The 17745-nt window shown below is 41.4% G+C and overlaps 2 protein-coding genes across 3 annotated transcripts; both read right to left on the bottom strand.

Annotated features, from left to right (window-relative positions):
• On the bottom strand, positions 1–2842 carry n4bp2l2 (NEDD4 binding protein 2-like 2). Of its 2 annotated transcripts, none has more exons than XM_041941475.1 (6): positions 2747–2842; positions 1420–2417; positions 1179–1303; positions 687–775; positions 514–590; positions 1–421 (listed from the first exon to the last, which is right to left on the bottom strand). In XM_041941475.1, the coding sequence occupies exons 1-6, from the start codon at positions 2753–2755 to the stop codon at positions 262–264; spliced, it is 1458 nt and encodes a 485-aa protein (XP_041797409.1). In that variant the 5' UTR covers positions 2756–2842; the 3' UTR covers positions 1–261. The 2 variants fall into 2 exon arrangements, with proteins under 2 accessions (XP_041797409.1, XP_041797408.1); XM_041941474.1 differs by having other exon boundaries at positions 1420–2420; positions 2747–2827.
• Positions 2843–3568: 726 nt separating this feature from the next.
• Positions 3569–17325, bottom strand: brca2 (BRCA2 DNA repair associated). The gene is made up of 28 exons (XM_041941454.1): positions 17258–17325; positions 16822–16920; positions 16397–16630; positions 16122–16185; positions 15934–15986; positions 15791–15819; positions 15583–15688; positions 15443–15498; positions 14827–14917; positions 14037–14699; positions 9998–13918; positions 9461–9784; positions 9115–9213; positions 8959–9028; positions 8365–8861; positions 8083–8273; positions 7787–7974; positions 7128–7298; positions 6540–6909; positions 6299–6454; positions 5959–6106; positions 5777–5886; positions 5496–5694; positions 5232–5398; positions 4981–5119; positions 4647–4903; positions 4156–4299; positions 3569–4052 (listed from the first exon to the last, which is right to left on the bottom strand). The coding sequence occupies exons 2-28, from the start codon at positions 16874–16876 to the stop codon at positions 3696–3698; spliced, it is 8859 nt and encodes a 2952-aa protein (XP_041797388.1). The 5' UTR covers positions 16877–16920; positions 17258–17325; the 3' UTR covers positions 3569–3695.
• Between the last annotated feature and the right edge of the window lie 420 nt (positions 17326–17745).

Raw genomic sequence — 17745 nt, 5'->3', positions numbered from 1 at the left:
CAAGTCTGAAATATGAGCCATTTAATACAAAATGCAAAAATAGAGCAGGTTTCCTTTCCCAGCAAACATGTCACACATGACTGTTCAATCTTTAAAACTTATTCAGAAAAAAAAATCTTCTCAGTATACAAATTTACAGTGTACAAAATAATATTTTAAAAATCACGTAGAAACAGCAGCTAAAAATATTTACACCATTACAAAAGTGTCATTCTTCAAGGCAAATTTTGCTGGTTAAATCTCTGTAAAAAAAAAAAAAAGCTAATATTTTCTCTTCATCATCTGTGGCTGCTCTGGTCGACGTCTCTGGTTCACGTGAAGCGGCTCTTGTGAACTCATGACGATGTCTACAGACACGGGAAATGAGAAACGATCCATCATCTGTGCGATCTTCTCCTGGGGAACACCGTGCTTGTTCCTCCTGGAGGGAAAACAGTGCAGTAACGTAAGTTTCCACAAGCTTTTCGAAGTCTGCGAGCATTTAAATATAATGTGACAATTCAGAATTCATACTTCTCCAGCTCATAAGGATCAAACTTCCAACTGGTGTCAGGCTCACAAAAGTCCACTTTGTATCCTCTCTCCAAGGCCTGTTAGAAAAGTCAGGCATTTTTATTAGGGTCTGTGAAGGTGACGTGGAACACCATAATTAAAAACTCAATTATATATAAAAAGCCAATACCCACCATTTTGACATATGGCTTCATTTCCCAGGCCTGAATGTTTGTATTATCAATAATTATGGGGGATCGGCCATCACGCATTGCGTCTTTTGCTGAAAGAGGATTAAACACACACAGAAAAAAAAAAAAAAATGAAATTACACACACCAAAAAAGAAAAAAGTCATCAAACCAAAAAAATCATCAAAAAAATCATCAAACCACATTTTCTAAACTGTCATCCACATCGGGAAACTTGCTGCCCGATTGATGCATGCATTTTAGTAGCTAAAAGGGCAAAACCTTATGGGTTTGGACGGCATTAATTATCCAAACACTACTTTTCCAAAAACATCTTTTCATTTATGTCTGAAAATCCCCTCAACATGAAGACAACAGACTGTCTGACTGATGTCTGACAGAAACTCCGACACAATGACGCGTAACAAATATTTCATGACATGGAAACAACTTTCACAAACCATTTAAGCCGTGTGAGAATTGAAGGAGACGATACCTCTGCTCTGGTTCCATTCATGTGCTGCTCCAAGCAGGCCGAGTTCATAGCGGTAGCCATCTCTGTGAGCAAAGTAGTCATCTGTGCTTAGTATCAGCCCACTGGGACCAGTGGAGAGCAGCTCCCTTTGAGAAAGATGGGACACAAATGTACAATTAAAATTATATGTTAGGGCTTGAAAATTGACTCCTTGAAACTGACAAAGCACTCATTTTTGAGCCTTAAGATTACAGGACCGTACCTGGCCAGTGTTGATTTCCCAGATCCTGGCAATCCCCTCATCAAGATCAGCACCAAGGAAGAATGGGACGCATTATTGTTCTCACGGGGCTGGCAGTGATGCTCCCACAGGTGGTTTTCTGAATCATATCTCTGGCACCTGTCATAATCTTCACCCAACTGACACCATTCTTCTTTTCTATCTCTCGACCATCCAACATTTACATTCCCTGAGTATGCATCACGGTTGCCGACCCTTTCGTCCCTGTCAAAGTGGTGTGGGGAATCCCTGTAAAAGCCCTGAGAGGGGTGACTGCGTACATTCGGAGGTGGGAAGCTAGAAAATGTTGGAAAATGCAACTCCTTTTGATACTGGTTTCTCATGCCTGAACCACTCCAGTTGTGGTTCACGTGTGATGGTGGGCTTTGTGGATTCGGGAATGCAGATGGGGGCGGTGGGTGATGGAATGGTGGTCTGTCAAATCTGGGGTTTGGTGGTCTGCTCAGTGGTTGAGGATAATGCCATGGATCTTGAACAGGAGCAGCTCTGCCAGAGTTCAGCTCCATGCCTGGCAGTGGTCTTCTGGGGTAGTATGGCTCATTTTGATACCAGTGTGGCCAGGATGGTTTCTGTCCACTACTTTTCTTGTAGCCATCTGTTTCTGTGGATTTAACTATTTTCCTCTGGCTTACATCCTGAGTATCTTTGCAGGCAGGTGTTGTGGGAGGTATAGGTGGTCTAACAAAGCCTGCATCTTGTTTCCCTGGGTTATCATTCGCATCATCCGGTGTATCGATCTTCTCAAGCTCTTTGTAAAACTCACTCAGCGAGTCCTCAATGTCAGGCTGGACTGTGGTTGTTTTTACAGGAAATGACGGACCAATGAAGGTGGTGCTGGTGAGTCCCACCTCCTTTAACACACGCTGCCTCACGCTACTGTCTGGACTGCTGGAGTCATCGCTTCTTTCCCGCACACCCGCACAAGGGTTTTCTATATCAGCGGAAAATGATTCAGACATCTGCTGGAAAACAGATTAAAACACTGATACATTACACAAGAACACACAGTTTTAAAATGATTAATCTGTGCAGTTATCTCATTTCTATTTTTGTTTCTGCGAATTGACGATTACAATTACAGCAAGTCAGTACATATGTCGGTTGGGTTTTGAATTCGTTGCGTCCATAAACGTATTTTCGGTTAGTATACGTGAAGCTAAAACCAAAGCTAAACCGTCTGTTAGCTAATGTCACCTCACATGCTATACAGAAGATGCTCGAAAAAAGCTAAACAACTTAACAGCGTTAACACCAACATAAATAAATGGCGCTGTTCATTGATGCTTACCGTATACATTCAGGATACATAAATGATGGAAACGACATTGAGACAGACCACCCGGCACACAATTTCAACATTACAGGTGCCTTATGTTTACGGAAGTGACGTTTCTTCTTCTTCTCCTCATTAACGGCCGGAGGAACTGGCTCATGAGTGCGTCAGCGCCACCAGCTGTCTGGCTTGCGACACAGAAGACGATGATTATTAAAAGTAAGGGAACAAGTGGTGTATATATAATATAACGTGCGGCTTCATCGTGTCTTGGAACAGATTATGACGAATGTGGGCTTGATTATTAGGTAACCGATATATTTTAAAAATACACTGGGTTAGTTTTAAGATATACTTTTGGTGCTATCTATCCTACAAAGTGAATCTTCATATAAAAGTGAATTTGTTGTGTCAGTTGACCCATCAAACATGCCCTCATCATTAACCTTTTGTTGTAAGACGCTATAAGATTACTATGGAGAATTCCCTTTCTGTTTTCAAAGTAGCACTTAATAACTATTTTAAGTACTTTACATTTTTGCCTCAGTGTTTTTCAATATTGCACGATACAAGACAGGTATTTTATTTTAGAATTCACTGACTGAAAAACTGACTATATATGCCTTCATATACAGGTATGACAATATACGCCCTGATCAGCCCTCAGTTAATTGTCCTCAACACAGCACAAACAGGTGATCATTTAAAGCTAAACTGCAGGGATGCAATTCTAAATTTGTGTTCAGCTTATTTCATTTTACAGACAAAGCAGTAAACTGATGCAAAGTAGATGAATATTAAGTGATGACATGATTTTACTGTTGTGAAGTGGTTTTATCTTTTAATGAGTGCAATGAGATGACAAAACGACCACAGAATATGTGCCTTAAACAGCCTTTAACCTTTACATTCAGTCATTTACACAGTTTCAAAAGTTGCAGCACGCTCATACAGTGTTATGTACCTACATTAAATCACCAACAAGCAATGCTTGAGTATCAATCATCGCCAGTTCCTCGTCATTCACCCATTCATCCTCCACCGGTGAATTGACAGGTTTGCGAGCTGGAGTCTGTGCTGTTTTTAAAGTGCTAGGTGTCCCAGATCTCCGAGGGGGGTTAAATGTCTTATTTAGACATGGAGAAGCCACTGAGCCCAGATGGGAGAGAGGTGGTGGAGACGGGATACGAGACAAATAGTCCAGAGCTCTCTTCCTCTTCAGGCTGCTTGGGTCTTTCTCTGTTGAACAGTTTGCTGCAAGAGGCTTCCTGCTGACAGGTGTGAGGGATCCGAGGCTTCTGACTGGCTGCTGAAATGTAACCTACAAAAAAGGGACACACGTTTAGTTTTTAATCAATGTGAACTATTTATGAGAGCAAACAGGTCAAGCAGCCCCAGATACCAGAGCAAGTACATAAACTCACGCTTGTCTTTGTGCCTTGTGTTCTATCTGTTACAGAAGCTGGGGTTCGTGTTGGCAGAGCTGGAGATGAGGTGGAGGTCTGGCCATCAGATTTGACCAAATGCGAAAGCTTCTCCTCAGCAGTTTGAAAGAAGTTCTCCTGACCCTGAAAGCAGGTGATGGAAATTGAAGACAAGTTAAATATAAAATACCTGTTTGAGGTCACTAAGAGAGGCCGTATTGATTAAAACATATTTTTTACAAATGCATTTCCAGTGCTGCTCAGCACAACTTTTTAAAAGTCAGGGAGCATGACAAAAATTACTTTATTTTTGAAAACACTGCTGTTCCGAATCAGCATTTCCAATTTCACCTGAACCTCAACTTTGATGAAATACTCATTTTGGCCATGAGAGAAACAGCCTTTGACGAACAAGATATTTTTAAATGAGTGAACGTTTAATGCTGTTTTTGAAACACATCAGCAGCAGCTTTGGGATTTCAGCACTGTACCTGGACCAGGTTTCTGAGTTGGCTGAGGGATTCCTGCAGATGAACTTCCTTGGGGTTTGCAGAGAAGACGGTCAGATCTCCAGTGTACACAACAGGAGTTGGAGACGTGGACTGACCTCTCAGCTGCAGGTTGCTCAGAGCCAGCAGGACAAGTGGTTTTACCACATCTTCCAGGCCAGACTGAGCCAAGCTGCTGAAACAACGCACTTTAACCAAGTTCAGTTTCCCATCGGCCAAATAAAATGCAGGAGAGAAACCTGTGTTTAAGAGAAGAAACAATCGCTTAGTAAACAATATAGTTCTGGCAGACACAGTTAAGAAAAAAAACACCTACCTTGTCCGTCTATGATGCTGATAACATATCCTGTGAGATCAACCTCTCCACACAGCGGCTGGAATTCTGGGTTTTGAAGATCCACAAAATTGGTAGAGACCCTCGGTTGAAAACGTGTTGACAGCCATTCCTGAGAAGCCTGAATGATAAAACAAAGCACATATTACAAATTATGTCCACCATATATCTAAATATATAACTACGTCTACAATTCCATGTGTGCACTAAGTGTGCTCAAGATGTAGGTCGACCTGTAGGTCCTGAAACTGTGTTTTCTTTGTCCCACTCAGCTGAACAGTTGTCCTCCCGCCATGTTTCTTTCCATCTGACGTGGTGAGGTTGTAGACTTTGTATCGACAGCCTTCCTTCAGTAGAGACTGAAGATCCGAGGAAGGTCTCCAAAGGTTCAACTGGTAAACTAGAACAACATCATTTCAAATCAGTATTTCAATACACAATAATAAATACATTAAAGAAACTAAATACATCTGAAGTGACTGAAAATAAAGACACACCACTGCCGGGTCCGTCCAGAGAGTCAGCAATGCAGAGTCTCCACACAGGCGTGACGTCTCGCTTGGGACAGCTACCTTCACGGTCCTCTGCATTTTCTAAAGCTCGTCTGTACCGATCCTGCAGCTCAGCCTGCTTCTTCTCCATCAGCGAACGCCTGTAGGTATGTACAGTCTCCAACTGCTGTTCACTCAAATGAGCCTTGGACATGTAAGTAAAATAGGTGCGCAATTAAAACTTAGTCCATAAGAGAAATTAAGTCAGCAATCTGTTAAAATTTCACCTCCAGGTAAGCTGGGTCGTCTCCCACTGCGTCATAGAGCTCCTCTCCATCTTGGAGATTTGCAACATCCTGACGACTGATTGTCCGTCTTCTACGTTGAGGTTTGTTACCTGAAGATGACAACTGGTTAAAACTTATTCCATTTCAACCGATACTTAACGTGCTGTAAACATCATTTCTACCTTTCTCCTCCTTTTCAAATTCAGCTTGAATCTTAGCAAACAGGATCTCCATGGCTTTTTGTTTGTGGCTGTTGTATCGTCTCGCCTCCTTCTCTTCTGCACGAACAGAACGAAACACGACACCTCCGTCTGGTTTCCTTTCCATCCACTGGAAAATGCGACAAGCAGACAAATATACAGGAACTTCCAGGAGAAACAGTACAAATTAAGATAGTCAAAGGTATCAATACTTTGACACCAAAGCCGTTAAAAATAAATTATAAAAAATTGTGTAAATGGAAGTTTAAAATTCTGGTATTGTGACATTATTATAAATAAATCAACACAAGACTAAACGCACCTGTATGGGGTAGCTTCTCAGTATCACAATGTCCACACATCCTACTGGTCCTCCATTGCCGTACAAACAGGAAACAGGAAGCAGGAATGGCCGTGGATCTCTGTGAAAGCCCAGTTTAGCATCCCATCGTGCAGGTCTGCAGCTATTAGCACAAATCTAAAACACATAAACAATTAATAAGCCAACTTGGTATTTGGTTGCCTTGTGGAAAGAATAACTTGTGGCCCCCCTGTTCGAGTACCTTTAACATGAGAGAATCAGGTGCCTCTAGAGGGGAGCAAGCATCTTGTGATCCCACCAGCTGAGCCCCATGGATGATCAACTTCCCACCGACAGCCAGTCGACCTTTGTGAAGCATGGCAGTCAAAGCTTCATCCAGCTGGGCTCTAATGGCGTACCAGCCATCTGTCAGCCAAACAACTGCAGATGGGTTTTCAACCTTGGTATCAGCACCTGGAGCCTTGATGTCACTGAAGCTGTGTCTTTTTGGGGAGTGACCCCTGGAGACGACCCCGCAAACACAGAGGACCAGAGTTTTGGCTGCTGTGTCGTCCTTTTCCATGATCTTTCTCAGAGCCGGCCTACGGCTGTGATCCACCTCCACATCATATCTGATAAGAAGGCACAGTACACATAAATACATATTTCTGCCCATTAATGTAACTACATCAAGCCTTTACAGGGCGATGTGTAACACCATTGTCAGATAAGGGATATATATATACACACATATTTTGCAACAAGATGTGTATGGTCTTGTTAAGCACACAATAAAATTAAGTTCAACTACAGGAACATAATGAACTAATATAACCTACAGCTTTTGTACCTGTACTTAAGCTGAAGGAGAACTTGCTCTGGTGTGAGACAGATGCTGCCCATCGTTTCTGGAAATGATCTTTCCATGGAGGCCTGCTTCCATACAATCCACCGGTAGTGATTGTATACCCACTCCTCACTCATCAGTTTCGGATCCACACCCGGGGTGTCACATAACGCTCTGTGGACAGAGAACAAGATGATATTCAGTACAATCAGCCTGCAGTCTGCATTTCAACATATAAAGATAGACCTGGTTTCTCAAACATTATAATAGGTTCAAATCCTGATTTAAAGCACCAGTGTGTAGGATTTAGAGGCATTTAGCAATTCAGGTGCAGATTGCAACTGACTGAATACCCCTTGCCCCATTCTCCCCTTCCAAGCATGTAGAAGACCCTTTGGTGACAGCTAAAAATGCAAAAGGCAGTTTTTGTTTTGTCTGTTCTGGGCTACATGGAACATGGTGGACTCTGTGGTAGAGGACCTTCTCCCACTCTAGATATAAAGAGCTCATTCTAAGGTATGAAAAACAAAATGGTTCTAATTTTCAGGTGATTATACACCAATGAAAGCATAATAATAAATATTACATTAAATTTCTGCCATATTCTGTCAGTAGATCCCCTAAATCTTACACCTTTAAGCTCAACTAAAATGCAGTAGTACCTGTGAAACTCTTCTTTCCCTGCAGTCCCATCATTACTGGGGATCAGCCATCCTCCATCAGCAAGCTGAACACCACCTCTGTCTATAAATGCCTCCTGTTTGATGAACTGCTGTAAGCTGAAGCAAAAAGATTCTGCAGTCTCACTGGTGACCTCATACACATGCTGATGAACTCCATGGCTGTACAGCTGTAAAACAACAACACAAATATGTCAAAAAGCTGTGTGTTATACGACAGTGATCTTGTTTTTAATTGAATACAACAAAATCCTCTGACAAAACAGTTCTGGCCTTGCCTGTTTTTTGGTGCATCTTGCAGGACACCTTCCACTGACTGCAGCTTTTAATGGGATCCTCGACACTCCTGACGTTTTGGTTAGAAACAAACAGCCGGGCAAAGGTCGAATAGTTTGGCGCTTCTTTTTCCTGATCCTCATGTCTTGCATATCTCGTGCCAGCTGTATGTTATGAAGATTCTGAAACATGTCTGAGACCATAAACACATCATTATTTCACCTGTGTTGTGCAGAATATTTACAGCATATAAAACCGACTTCAGCCAAAAAAGGTTACTGCACCATGGCTTCTGGACAATGTGTCCTCCACATGTGACGCCTCTGCAGCACAGTCCTCTGATCCACAGTCAACAGGAAAGTTAGGAATATTCATCAGATTATCAGTCATTGTGTCACCCAAGGCCACTGTTTGAATGTCTTCTTTCCTTTGGTTACCAGTTAAATCTGCAGTGCCTGGTGTTTTTTTAGTGGGTGGTACAAAAGTGTTGCTGTTAAAGGGTGTTACAGAGAGGTGGTGTTGTTTATCCTCCTTATCCTGTGGTTTAGAGGAGCTCTCTTGGACAATAGCTCTTTGTTTTTTGAAAGGAGGAACAAAGGCAGAAGGTGTTCTTATGTTGTCCTTGAGTACTGTGCTCTTGCGCCTCTCTGTCGTTGCATTCTTGACAAACAGAGGAATAAACGTGGGCATCTTGGAGTGTGCTGCCCTGCTGTCTCCTGTAGTTGAGTAATGTGCTGGTGTTGTCTTTTGCAATCTGGTTTCCACATAGTTTCGTCCATTGCTGTTTGACAAAAAAAAAAAAAAAAAAGACATGACAAAGAGCTGATAATCTGCATCAGCCACTTGAAAGCATGACAAACAATTCACAGTCAACTTACCTGTGTGGCCTTGTGATGTTTGGATGAAGAGGGACGCTGTACTTGAAAACTCTCCTGTCTTTCATTATACCTTAATTAAGAAAAAATACAGATTGAGAGTTATTTAATTTATAAGACCAATTATGTATTCTTGATTACATTTTTTTAGTGATTTACCATTTGGACTGCTTTTTTCCGGATGGAGCGTTGAACCTCTTGAATCACCAGCATTCCTGTTGAATTCCTCCAGTAACCGTCTCTTCAGGGGAGGCTGACCTGGAATATTTCAAAACAGTCAGGCAACAGTTTATAGTTAAATAACCGTGCTTGATACGAGCCACAGCTAAAGGTTAGAATTATACAAGTAGTTACTAAGTTAAAAGTTAATTCAAAATAATGGTTCCCTAGGATTTGTTTATTTCATTATGATCTGAAAACGCTGAACTGAAACTGAACAATCTGTGCAGCATGAATAAAAACATACTGTATCATATTTCTTAAAGTAAGTAACACAGATACTTACTGCTCATATCTGGGTCCTCTACAAGTCTTTTCCCTGTTCCTTTTTGTTCCTCTGCAGATCTGTTGCTGGATTTTGGGTTATCTTGCAGTGGAACATTTTCTGAAGTCACTGAGAGTCTTTGGCCAGCAAGATTTTCATCTTCTAACAAAGCTTTAGTGCAGTCCAGAGCCTCCTGGGCAAGAAACTTCTGCTGGGCCTCAGTGCAGCCACTTAGGTTAACTGACTGAAAGTACAGAACTGAAGACTCATCTGTCCTTTTGACCTTAGATTCCTCATTGCTGCTTGTCTGATTTATTTCACAGTCCAACACGCTTGACATTTCCTCTCCAGGGCTGTCATGGAGGTTTCCCACTGCTGATTGGGTAATTCTTCCTTCTTTGAACTTGAATGCATCTGTAGGTGTCTTGTCTTTGATAAAAATGCAGTCGCGTGCACTTGAATTTTGAAGAGTTCCATTTTCATGGTCGGTCGCTTTGAAAGAGGTGAAAGATTTAACTACCTGGGGGGCACTTTCCGTAGTGGGTATGGCTTTGTCACTGGCTGTGGTGAGATTTGAATTCAAATTTCTTTTCACATCCTTCACTTTGTCTGATTTATGGGTGTCATGTGGGCTTGTTGAGTAGGTGTTTGAATTATGACATTCCCCATCAGCAAAATCTCTCAAAAGGTTCTTTGCTTTTAACAGATTTTTCTGTGAGACATGGACTTTGGCTCCATGTGCAGTTGTGAAACCACAATGGATTTTTTCTGTATCACTTACAGCATCTTTGTGTTCATTGTTCCTTGTGTGTGAAGCAGCTGGGATCTCTGCACTGAAACTGATGTCGCTGAAGAGCACTTTTGCCCTCTGGAGGGCCTCAGATGAAAATGCCACTGGCTTACCGTTGGCTGCAAGAAATCCCTGATTCCTGGGTGGCGGACCAGGAACTGGCATCTTGGAATGTGTTGGTTTTACACTGATTTTATCCTCCACTCCTTCACATTCACTGAACAGTGTTTTTGCTCTCTTTAGAGCTGCAGATGAAATAGCCACTCCTTTGCCACTGGCTGTCTGAAATCCACTGTTCTGTGGTGGCAAAGTATCTACATTCAGTTTCAGCTGTTTGTTTGTGTCCTCAAATGTAGCATCTTCATTCAACAGAGACTTTGCTTTTGTCATTGTGTCATCCAACACGGACACTTTCCTGCTGGCTGTACAGAATCCTCCACTGTTGCTCAATTCATTGATGGAAGAGCAACGAGCACTCTTTGACAACGGGGAGGGTTTTGCAATTAAAGATGAGTTACCATGTAAAGAGGCTGCAGTGGTAGAATCCAGTGTGCTCTTAAAAACTCTTTTGTCAGTCTCCACATCATCACTGTGCAGCATCTTTTCATGTCCCAGACTCACATTTTCAAACTCAGCGCAATCATTTCCAGGCTCCTCAGAAATGTTTATCATCACCCTTTGATCTTGTTTTAATTGTGCAAGGTTGTTCTTGTTGCTGCCACTTCCACTCACAGGTACAATACTTTCCCTGTGCGTTACTGGCATGCCATCTTTATCATGCATTATGTCACAGTCCTTGGCGAAAGCATCTGTACCATGCATTGCTTTTGCTGACATAGAAGCATCATCAAATTCTTTCAATAGGTTTTTTGCTTTCAGGAGATTTTTCTGTGAAACGTGGACTTTTGCTCCCCCTGCAGTTGAGAAACCACAATGTATTATCTCCATATTTTCAGTACTGTCTTGATTCTTGTCACTGTTCCTTGTGTGTGAAGCAGATGAGATCTCTGCACTGAAACTGATGTCACTGAAGAGAGTTTTTGCCTTCTGAAGGGCCTCAGATGAAAATGCCACTGGCTTGCCACTAGCTGCAAAAAATCCCAGACTCCTGGGACCAGGAACTGGCATCTTGGAATGTGTTGATTTTGCACAGATTTTATCCTCAGTTTCATCACATTCACTCAACAATGATTTTGCTTTCTTGAGAGCTGCAGATGAAATCGTTATTCCTTTGCCACCAGCTGTCTGAAATCCACCATTTTTAGGTGATGAAAACTGACTGTCATTGGTGAGAGAACCAGTTCTTAACACATCTTCCTTTTGTTTCAGTTGTTCGTTTGTGTCCTCAAGTGTAGGAATGTCATTCAAAAGACACTTTGCTTTTTTCATTGCATCAGCTGACACAAATACTTTCTCCCCACTGGCTGTACAGAATCCACCACTATTGCTCAGTTCATTGACGGCAGAAGAGCCAGTATTCTTTGATACCGTGCATGAGACATATGAAAGTGCCTTTGCATTTGATGACGAGCTCCCATGGAAGGACGCTGCACTCGATGAAGCAGGTGTTTTCTTAAAACCAGGATTGTGAATCATCACATTATGTTGCACAATCTCTGTGCGGCGCGGAGCTGGTCCAGCATTCACATTTTCAGACTCACTGATTTTTTCTTCAGAAAAGTTTGCTTTCATCTCTTTAGCATTTTTAAATTTCGGAAGGTTTTCTTTATGACTGACACTTGTAGACAAGGGTTCGATGCTCTTTCTATGTTTTACAGATATGTCAGCCATAGTGTCCATAAGGTCACAGTCTTTGAAGAAAGCCGCTGCCTCTTGAATAGCTTTTGCTGAAATAGAAATCCCTTTGCCATTGGCCATCTGGAACCCACTTTGACACTTGGCTGTGTCCATTTTGCTGTTTTTGAAACTTTTTGTAGCATCTTCACCGCTAATGTCTGTGACCTGCCCGTCTGAACAGATTACTTTAACTCTATCCTCCTTATGTTTCAAAAAGTTACCCGTGTGACTTTCCACACTGCGCTTATGCTGTGTTTCAGCATCAGTTTCAACAATTTGTTTGTCTGGGCATATCTGACTTGTCACAAGATTCTCCTCTAAATCTGCAAACAAAGCTCTCGCTTTGCTCAGACACTTTTTGGAAACTCTCAGAACATTTCCTCCTGCAGTCTTAAATCCCGCGGCAAGCATCAAAGGGTTTTTCCTCTCCAGTGTGCTTGTTTCAGTGTGCCCTGCTCTGTCAAGACTCTTGGCTTCAGCTGCCATACCACCGCTGCTGCCTTCACAGAGGTGCTTTGTAGAGGGAGACACATCTTCAGTAGAAGACTTTTCTTTTTTCGTAACACTTGACAATGACAAACCTGAGGATTTAGTTGAGACGTTGGATGTTTCACGATCCGTTTTACCCTCTGAAACGTCAGTCATTTTGTCAGGCATTGCTGTTACTGCCATGCGCTTTTCAGCATCTGAATTGAAACTGTCATCAAAATCTATATCTGTGAGAAAATCAGGGTCAAGTTCTTTGTCAGCGTTTTGGGAAGAGTTGGTATTATCTTGACAATGTTGTTTTAGCTTTGCAGTTTTGAACTGTGTAAATTCAAACTGGCTATCTGCTTCTTCCAAGAGAGTGCACAGCTCAGTCACATCAGCTTTCTGTGAAGCTGTTAACTGGCAACTGTCAAATTTATCACTTGAATAAAGTGACTGGTTTGAGTTAGAGGGTGCGTTTTTCACTGATCCATGACTCATGCTAAGTTCATCCTTAGTGCTACGGGCACATCTGATGGGCTGATCACGTACAGTTCTTTCCCCTTCAGTCTCTTCGAAGACACGTTTGGCTCTCTCAAGGTTGGCTGAGGAAATCTGTATACCCTTATTTGAAGCGGTTTTGAATCCTGATGCATGGTTGGGAGGAAGAGAAACTGTTGCTTTCTCTGGCAGACTGCCATGTACTTGACCATTATGGAATGGAATGCAATTAATGTTATCAACAGTTCCTTTTGCACTACTGGAAAGCTGTGTTGATGTGCTCTCCATGCGAAAGTCACTCTTTCTGTCAGGGCCCAGTGTCTGTCTTTCCTTGACTGCGCTGGACAGCATGGTATCAGTTTCAGGTTCTTGTAAAGTATCATCCAAATGTGCTTTTCCATTTCCTTTATTTGTCGATGGAAAAGGAGTTGGGATATCAGTATTAAAGTCTGTCCACTGTTGACTTTCACCATTGTTCTCTGAGCTGGGCAGAACAAATGATGATGCAGTCACATGAGTGATATCTGTAACCGCAGACTGGAATCCACTGTCACTTACTGTGCCCTCACTGATGGAGTTATTTTGATTAGTGGTAGAAACAGATGTTCTGTTACTGATGCCATCACAGTCCTGGTACAGGTTTGCTTTCCTTGCTTTCTGATTTGCTTGTTTCATGGCTGACAGACAAGCTGATGGACAGAAGCCATTTTGAGGAGGATCTTCTGCTACTTTACTCAGTTTACTGGGGTCTGGCATTTGACTGAAGTCTTGTGCAAAATCTCTGGAGAGCTGGGATATGTCAAAATCCTGGACTTTTGCTTGTACATAGGGAGGTGGCTTTTCTTCAGACAGATTTCCCTGTTGTTGCATCTCTTCTGCTTCATCCAGGGCTTTCACCAACTGCTTCACATTCACTTGTAGCCCTGAAACAAAGCATGGTGATAAAAAATGATAAATTCAGTCATGACAGAAAAATGTTTTTTTCTACATCAATATAGATTATAGCATTTTTACACTTTACATGCATAAGAAATGTATTACCAGAATCTGTAATGCCTTGTGATGAGTCCATCTTCTGTGCATCTTCTGCTCGAACGTGTGGTTTCAAAGTCTCAACAGTGTAAACAAACTTTCTCTTTTTCTTAATGAATCCAGACTGTGTGGTTTTCATAGATGGCCTGACTGGTTGGCCAGAATCAAAGCCACTACGCTGTTGTTCTGTTAAAATATTGTTCTCCACTTGTGTAGCAGGACTATTGTCACGGCAAGAAGTATCCACAGTAAAAGGTGGGATTTCAGACAAACTCAATGGAGACCACTGGGTGACTCCAATATCTCCAGTTTTCACAGGTGAGGGTGAGGGAGGTCTCCCAGGTTCCTGATCAGCTGTTCTCTGTCCACTGGATGCAGCATTGTTTGTTGTTGAAGTGTCCATAGAGCTGCAGCCATGCTCTTTTGTTGGAAGGACTTGCTTTCTTTTAATTCTGTCAGTTTTCACTTTTCTCAGTGCTGAACCACTGTTGGTGAAAAATATAGAGAGGACATCTTCAGCTCCATCAAGAACACTTGCAACAGTGCTGCGAATTTCTCCATCTTCAATTGCATCGGGTAGCTTCTGTCTCCAAACACAGTCACTCTGATTCAGCGAACTCTGAGGGGAGTCATGGGGCTCTGGATTGTCACCAACCAAAGGGGAGACAGCACCTGTTGTTTACAGACCAACAATTATGCATAGAATTTGGATAATTTTGTATATGTACACAATGTATAGTTATGCAATTCTGCATCATCTTAGACATTAGAAAACTGTAAAGTAAAAGCATTACCATACCTTGTTGAATGGTAGGCTCGTCATTGTTTTTGGGTGACACCATTCCTGCTTGAGATGCATTTGAAAGCGAAGGGAAAAGCTTGCGTACAAACTGAGAATGATGACACACAGAAAGAGTTTCATGTTACATTTACTGTAATAGCATGTTTCCTCTGATATACACCAGAAAAAAACATGAACTGGAGACAAGATCTAGACAACAAAAAGGTCACTTTATAAAATGGTGACTGGTATAAAAAAAGTTACTAAAAAAAGAGTTACGAAACGTGTCCCTTATGTGCAGGTATTTAAGGTCTTGTGTTTCAGCTGTATTAGCTCAATGTGCAAATCTTCTGACATTGTTCTTCCTCTTGATTCATCTATTCACATTTCATATCTTCTTACATGAAGATGGAGTCAATATATTATGATAAATCTAAACTGTTTTTTACATATCACAAAAAAGACAAAAAGAGGAACATGTTTACCATACACATCTAAAAAAAAATACAAAAAAGCTTTTGTGTCGCTGACATGAAATCCAACACTGAGATGCACATACAGCAGAACAGACTTAACTTTCAATAGCATTAGAGAGTTATGTCTCTCGTATGTTTGGGCTTGACAGAGTACTCACAACAGTATTTTTGTCTGCAGACACACTCACTGGGCAGGGACTCTCATCAGGTTTAGCTATAAAATTGAGAAGACATGCTGTATTAGTAAACAAATCAGATAAAAAGATTTAGAAAACAACCAAATGAGTAATTTGCTTACTTAAAATCAGGGTGGATGCTGGTGGTGTATTCAGAGAACTGGTCCATGACATATCATGATGAATCTGTGCACCAAGACTTTCAGATATATGCTTGGCATAGCTGGCCTGTTTCATTCCAAAAACAATACCAAGGGAAGACCTAAATGTTGTCGATTGCTTCACATTCAAATAAAAAATTACGTCACTTTTAAACTTAAATACACTTACCGGGGATTTTTGCGGGGTCTGAAGCAAATCTGTGTAAATGACAAAAGCAAACAAACAAATTAGCCAGTGATGTTTAATCTGTCATCTTTTTTTTTTTTTTATGTGATACAAACACATGAAATACAAAGAAATTTGCAGCTCACCACAACCGTCCTGACTCTGAGGCTGAATACCTCCATATTTCACACCTGGGACCCTAAAAATAACAAGACAGGCATCACAAACTGCCAACAGCAGTGACCACACAAGTAGCTTTTTACAAAATTATCTTGCAAATAGCTCCATAAACAATGAAGCAAAGACAGCAAGGTCTCAGAGTTGTTGCACTCACCTCTCTTTTGACATCTGAAACAAATATGGACTTTGTGTGGCCGTCCATGGCAATGTTTCTTTTTCTAGGAAGTACCACAGAGAAACATTATTTTAAGACTCCAGAAAGCTTATCAGTGCAGACGTTAGTAGGCTACAACAATTTTCAGCGAATGTAAAAAAGCCTCTGCATACATCCATATTCCTGTTAAGCATGGGTTTATGTAATGTGCTAGAAATGTTTGATCGTCATTACTGTATAAATATATCAACAGTCAAACTTTAATCAAATATTACCTTGCTCAGCAGTGAAGGAGTGCTCATCCTCAGTTTCAGGTGAGACAACTCGACTCTGTCTGAAAACTTTTGGGGTTGAAAACAGCTGACTGTCCCCTGCAAATTTGTCAAAGGGCGTTTTAAAATGTCCTTCCTGGTTAGCACCCAGGTCATCTTGATCAGACACATTTCCCTCATTACTGAACGTTTGAGCTGTCAGTGTGTCAAACCAGTCTGGGTCCAGTGGTTCCAGCTCTAAATTGGGACATTAAAAATGGTTTATAGATTAGTAATAAGCACACAACCACCAACAACCTTTTGTGATCATGCAGCTGGATTTAAATGGTTAAGGGTTGTATCATGAAAAGTCGTGCAAAATGAACAAATGTGCACCATGTAATGTTTAGCTTTTATTGTGACGAAGATAGCTAAGTCAGTTACTTTACCTTTCCAGATTTCATCTTTGAATGTGTCGTACATGGTTTTGGAGGGTAAATCCATTCCAGATGACTTGCGTTTCGCCTACAGCGTATTATGTGGCACACCTGAGAAGACGTTTTCATTAAGAGTTAAGTTAAAAAGCAAAAATATTTATCTCGCTAAGCTAGTTAGCTAGTTCAGTTGCAGTCAGTGTAAGTCAGCGATGCGATACATCCGTCAGGGGGGGGGCATGGCGAGCCCATGTCCATGACTTGGTTAAGCAGGTTATGGCAAAGGTAACGTTAGCTATCGTTTGATATACATCCGTGGCACATATTAGAGTTAGTTGCCAATATTAAGCAAACACATAAATTCAGGCTAACTTACACTGACTGCTACTCATTCACAGACAGAAACAAGAAGGCAAAATGAGATTTAGCTTCGAAGTTAACTGTAACTTACCATGGCGGCGTACGACAGTGTTGCCTTTCATTTCGTGACCAAACTCTTGACAAAATGTTAGACCGAAAATCCTCAAAACCACGAGATAAAGTGAACAAAAGTATTAGAAAACAGTTTAGGAGCAATGAATGTATATCTTGGGAATCACTGCTAGTGAGCAAACTAGCTAACGTTAGTTCCTCCTTGCTACGAAAACAAACCTCGCGCGCTGGGTACCGGAAATCAGTCTCATTTCAAAATAAGAGTCCTGTTTAAATTACACTATGTGGAGACCGCAGTTCAGTTATTTTTACACGCGTTCAGTTGTTTACAACAGCATAGTGTATTTATTGCATGAATATTATAATAACTCTGTAGTTAATCAATTAATTCAATAAAAAAGGACAATCTGCCTGAAACATAGTGTAGTGTATTCATCCACAAGATACACCTATGGGGCAAGACTTCCGGGCTGTTCATCCTCCTTAGGAAGGTTTGGCAGAGCTCAG

The sequence above is a fragment of the Chelmon rostratus genome, chromosome 7 (assembly GCF_017976325.1).
Source record: "Chelmon rostratus isolate fCheRos1 chromosome 7, fCheRos1.pri, whole genome shotgun sequence".
Taxonomy (NCBI): domain Eukaryota; kingdom Metazoa; phylum Chordata; class Actinopteri; order Chaetodontiformes; family Chaetodontidae; genus Chelmon; species Chelmon rostratus.
This window is presented reverse-complemented; position numbering and strand designations above follow the sequence as displayed.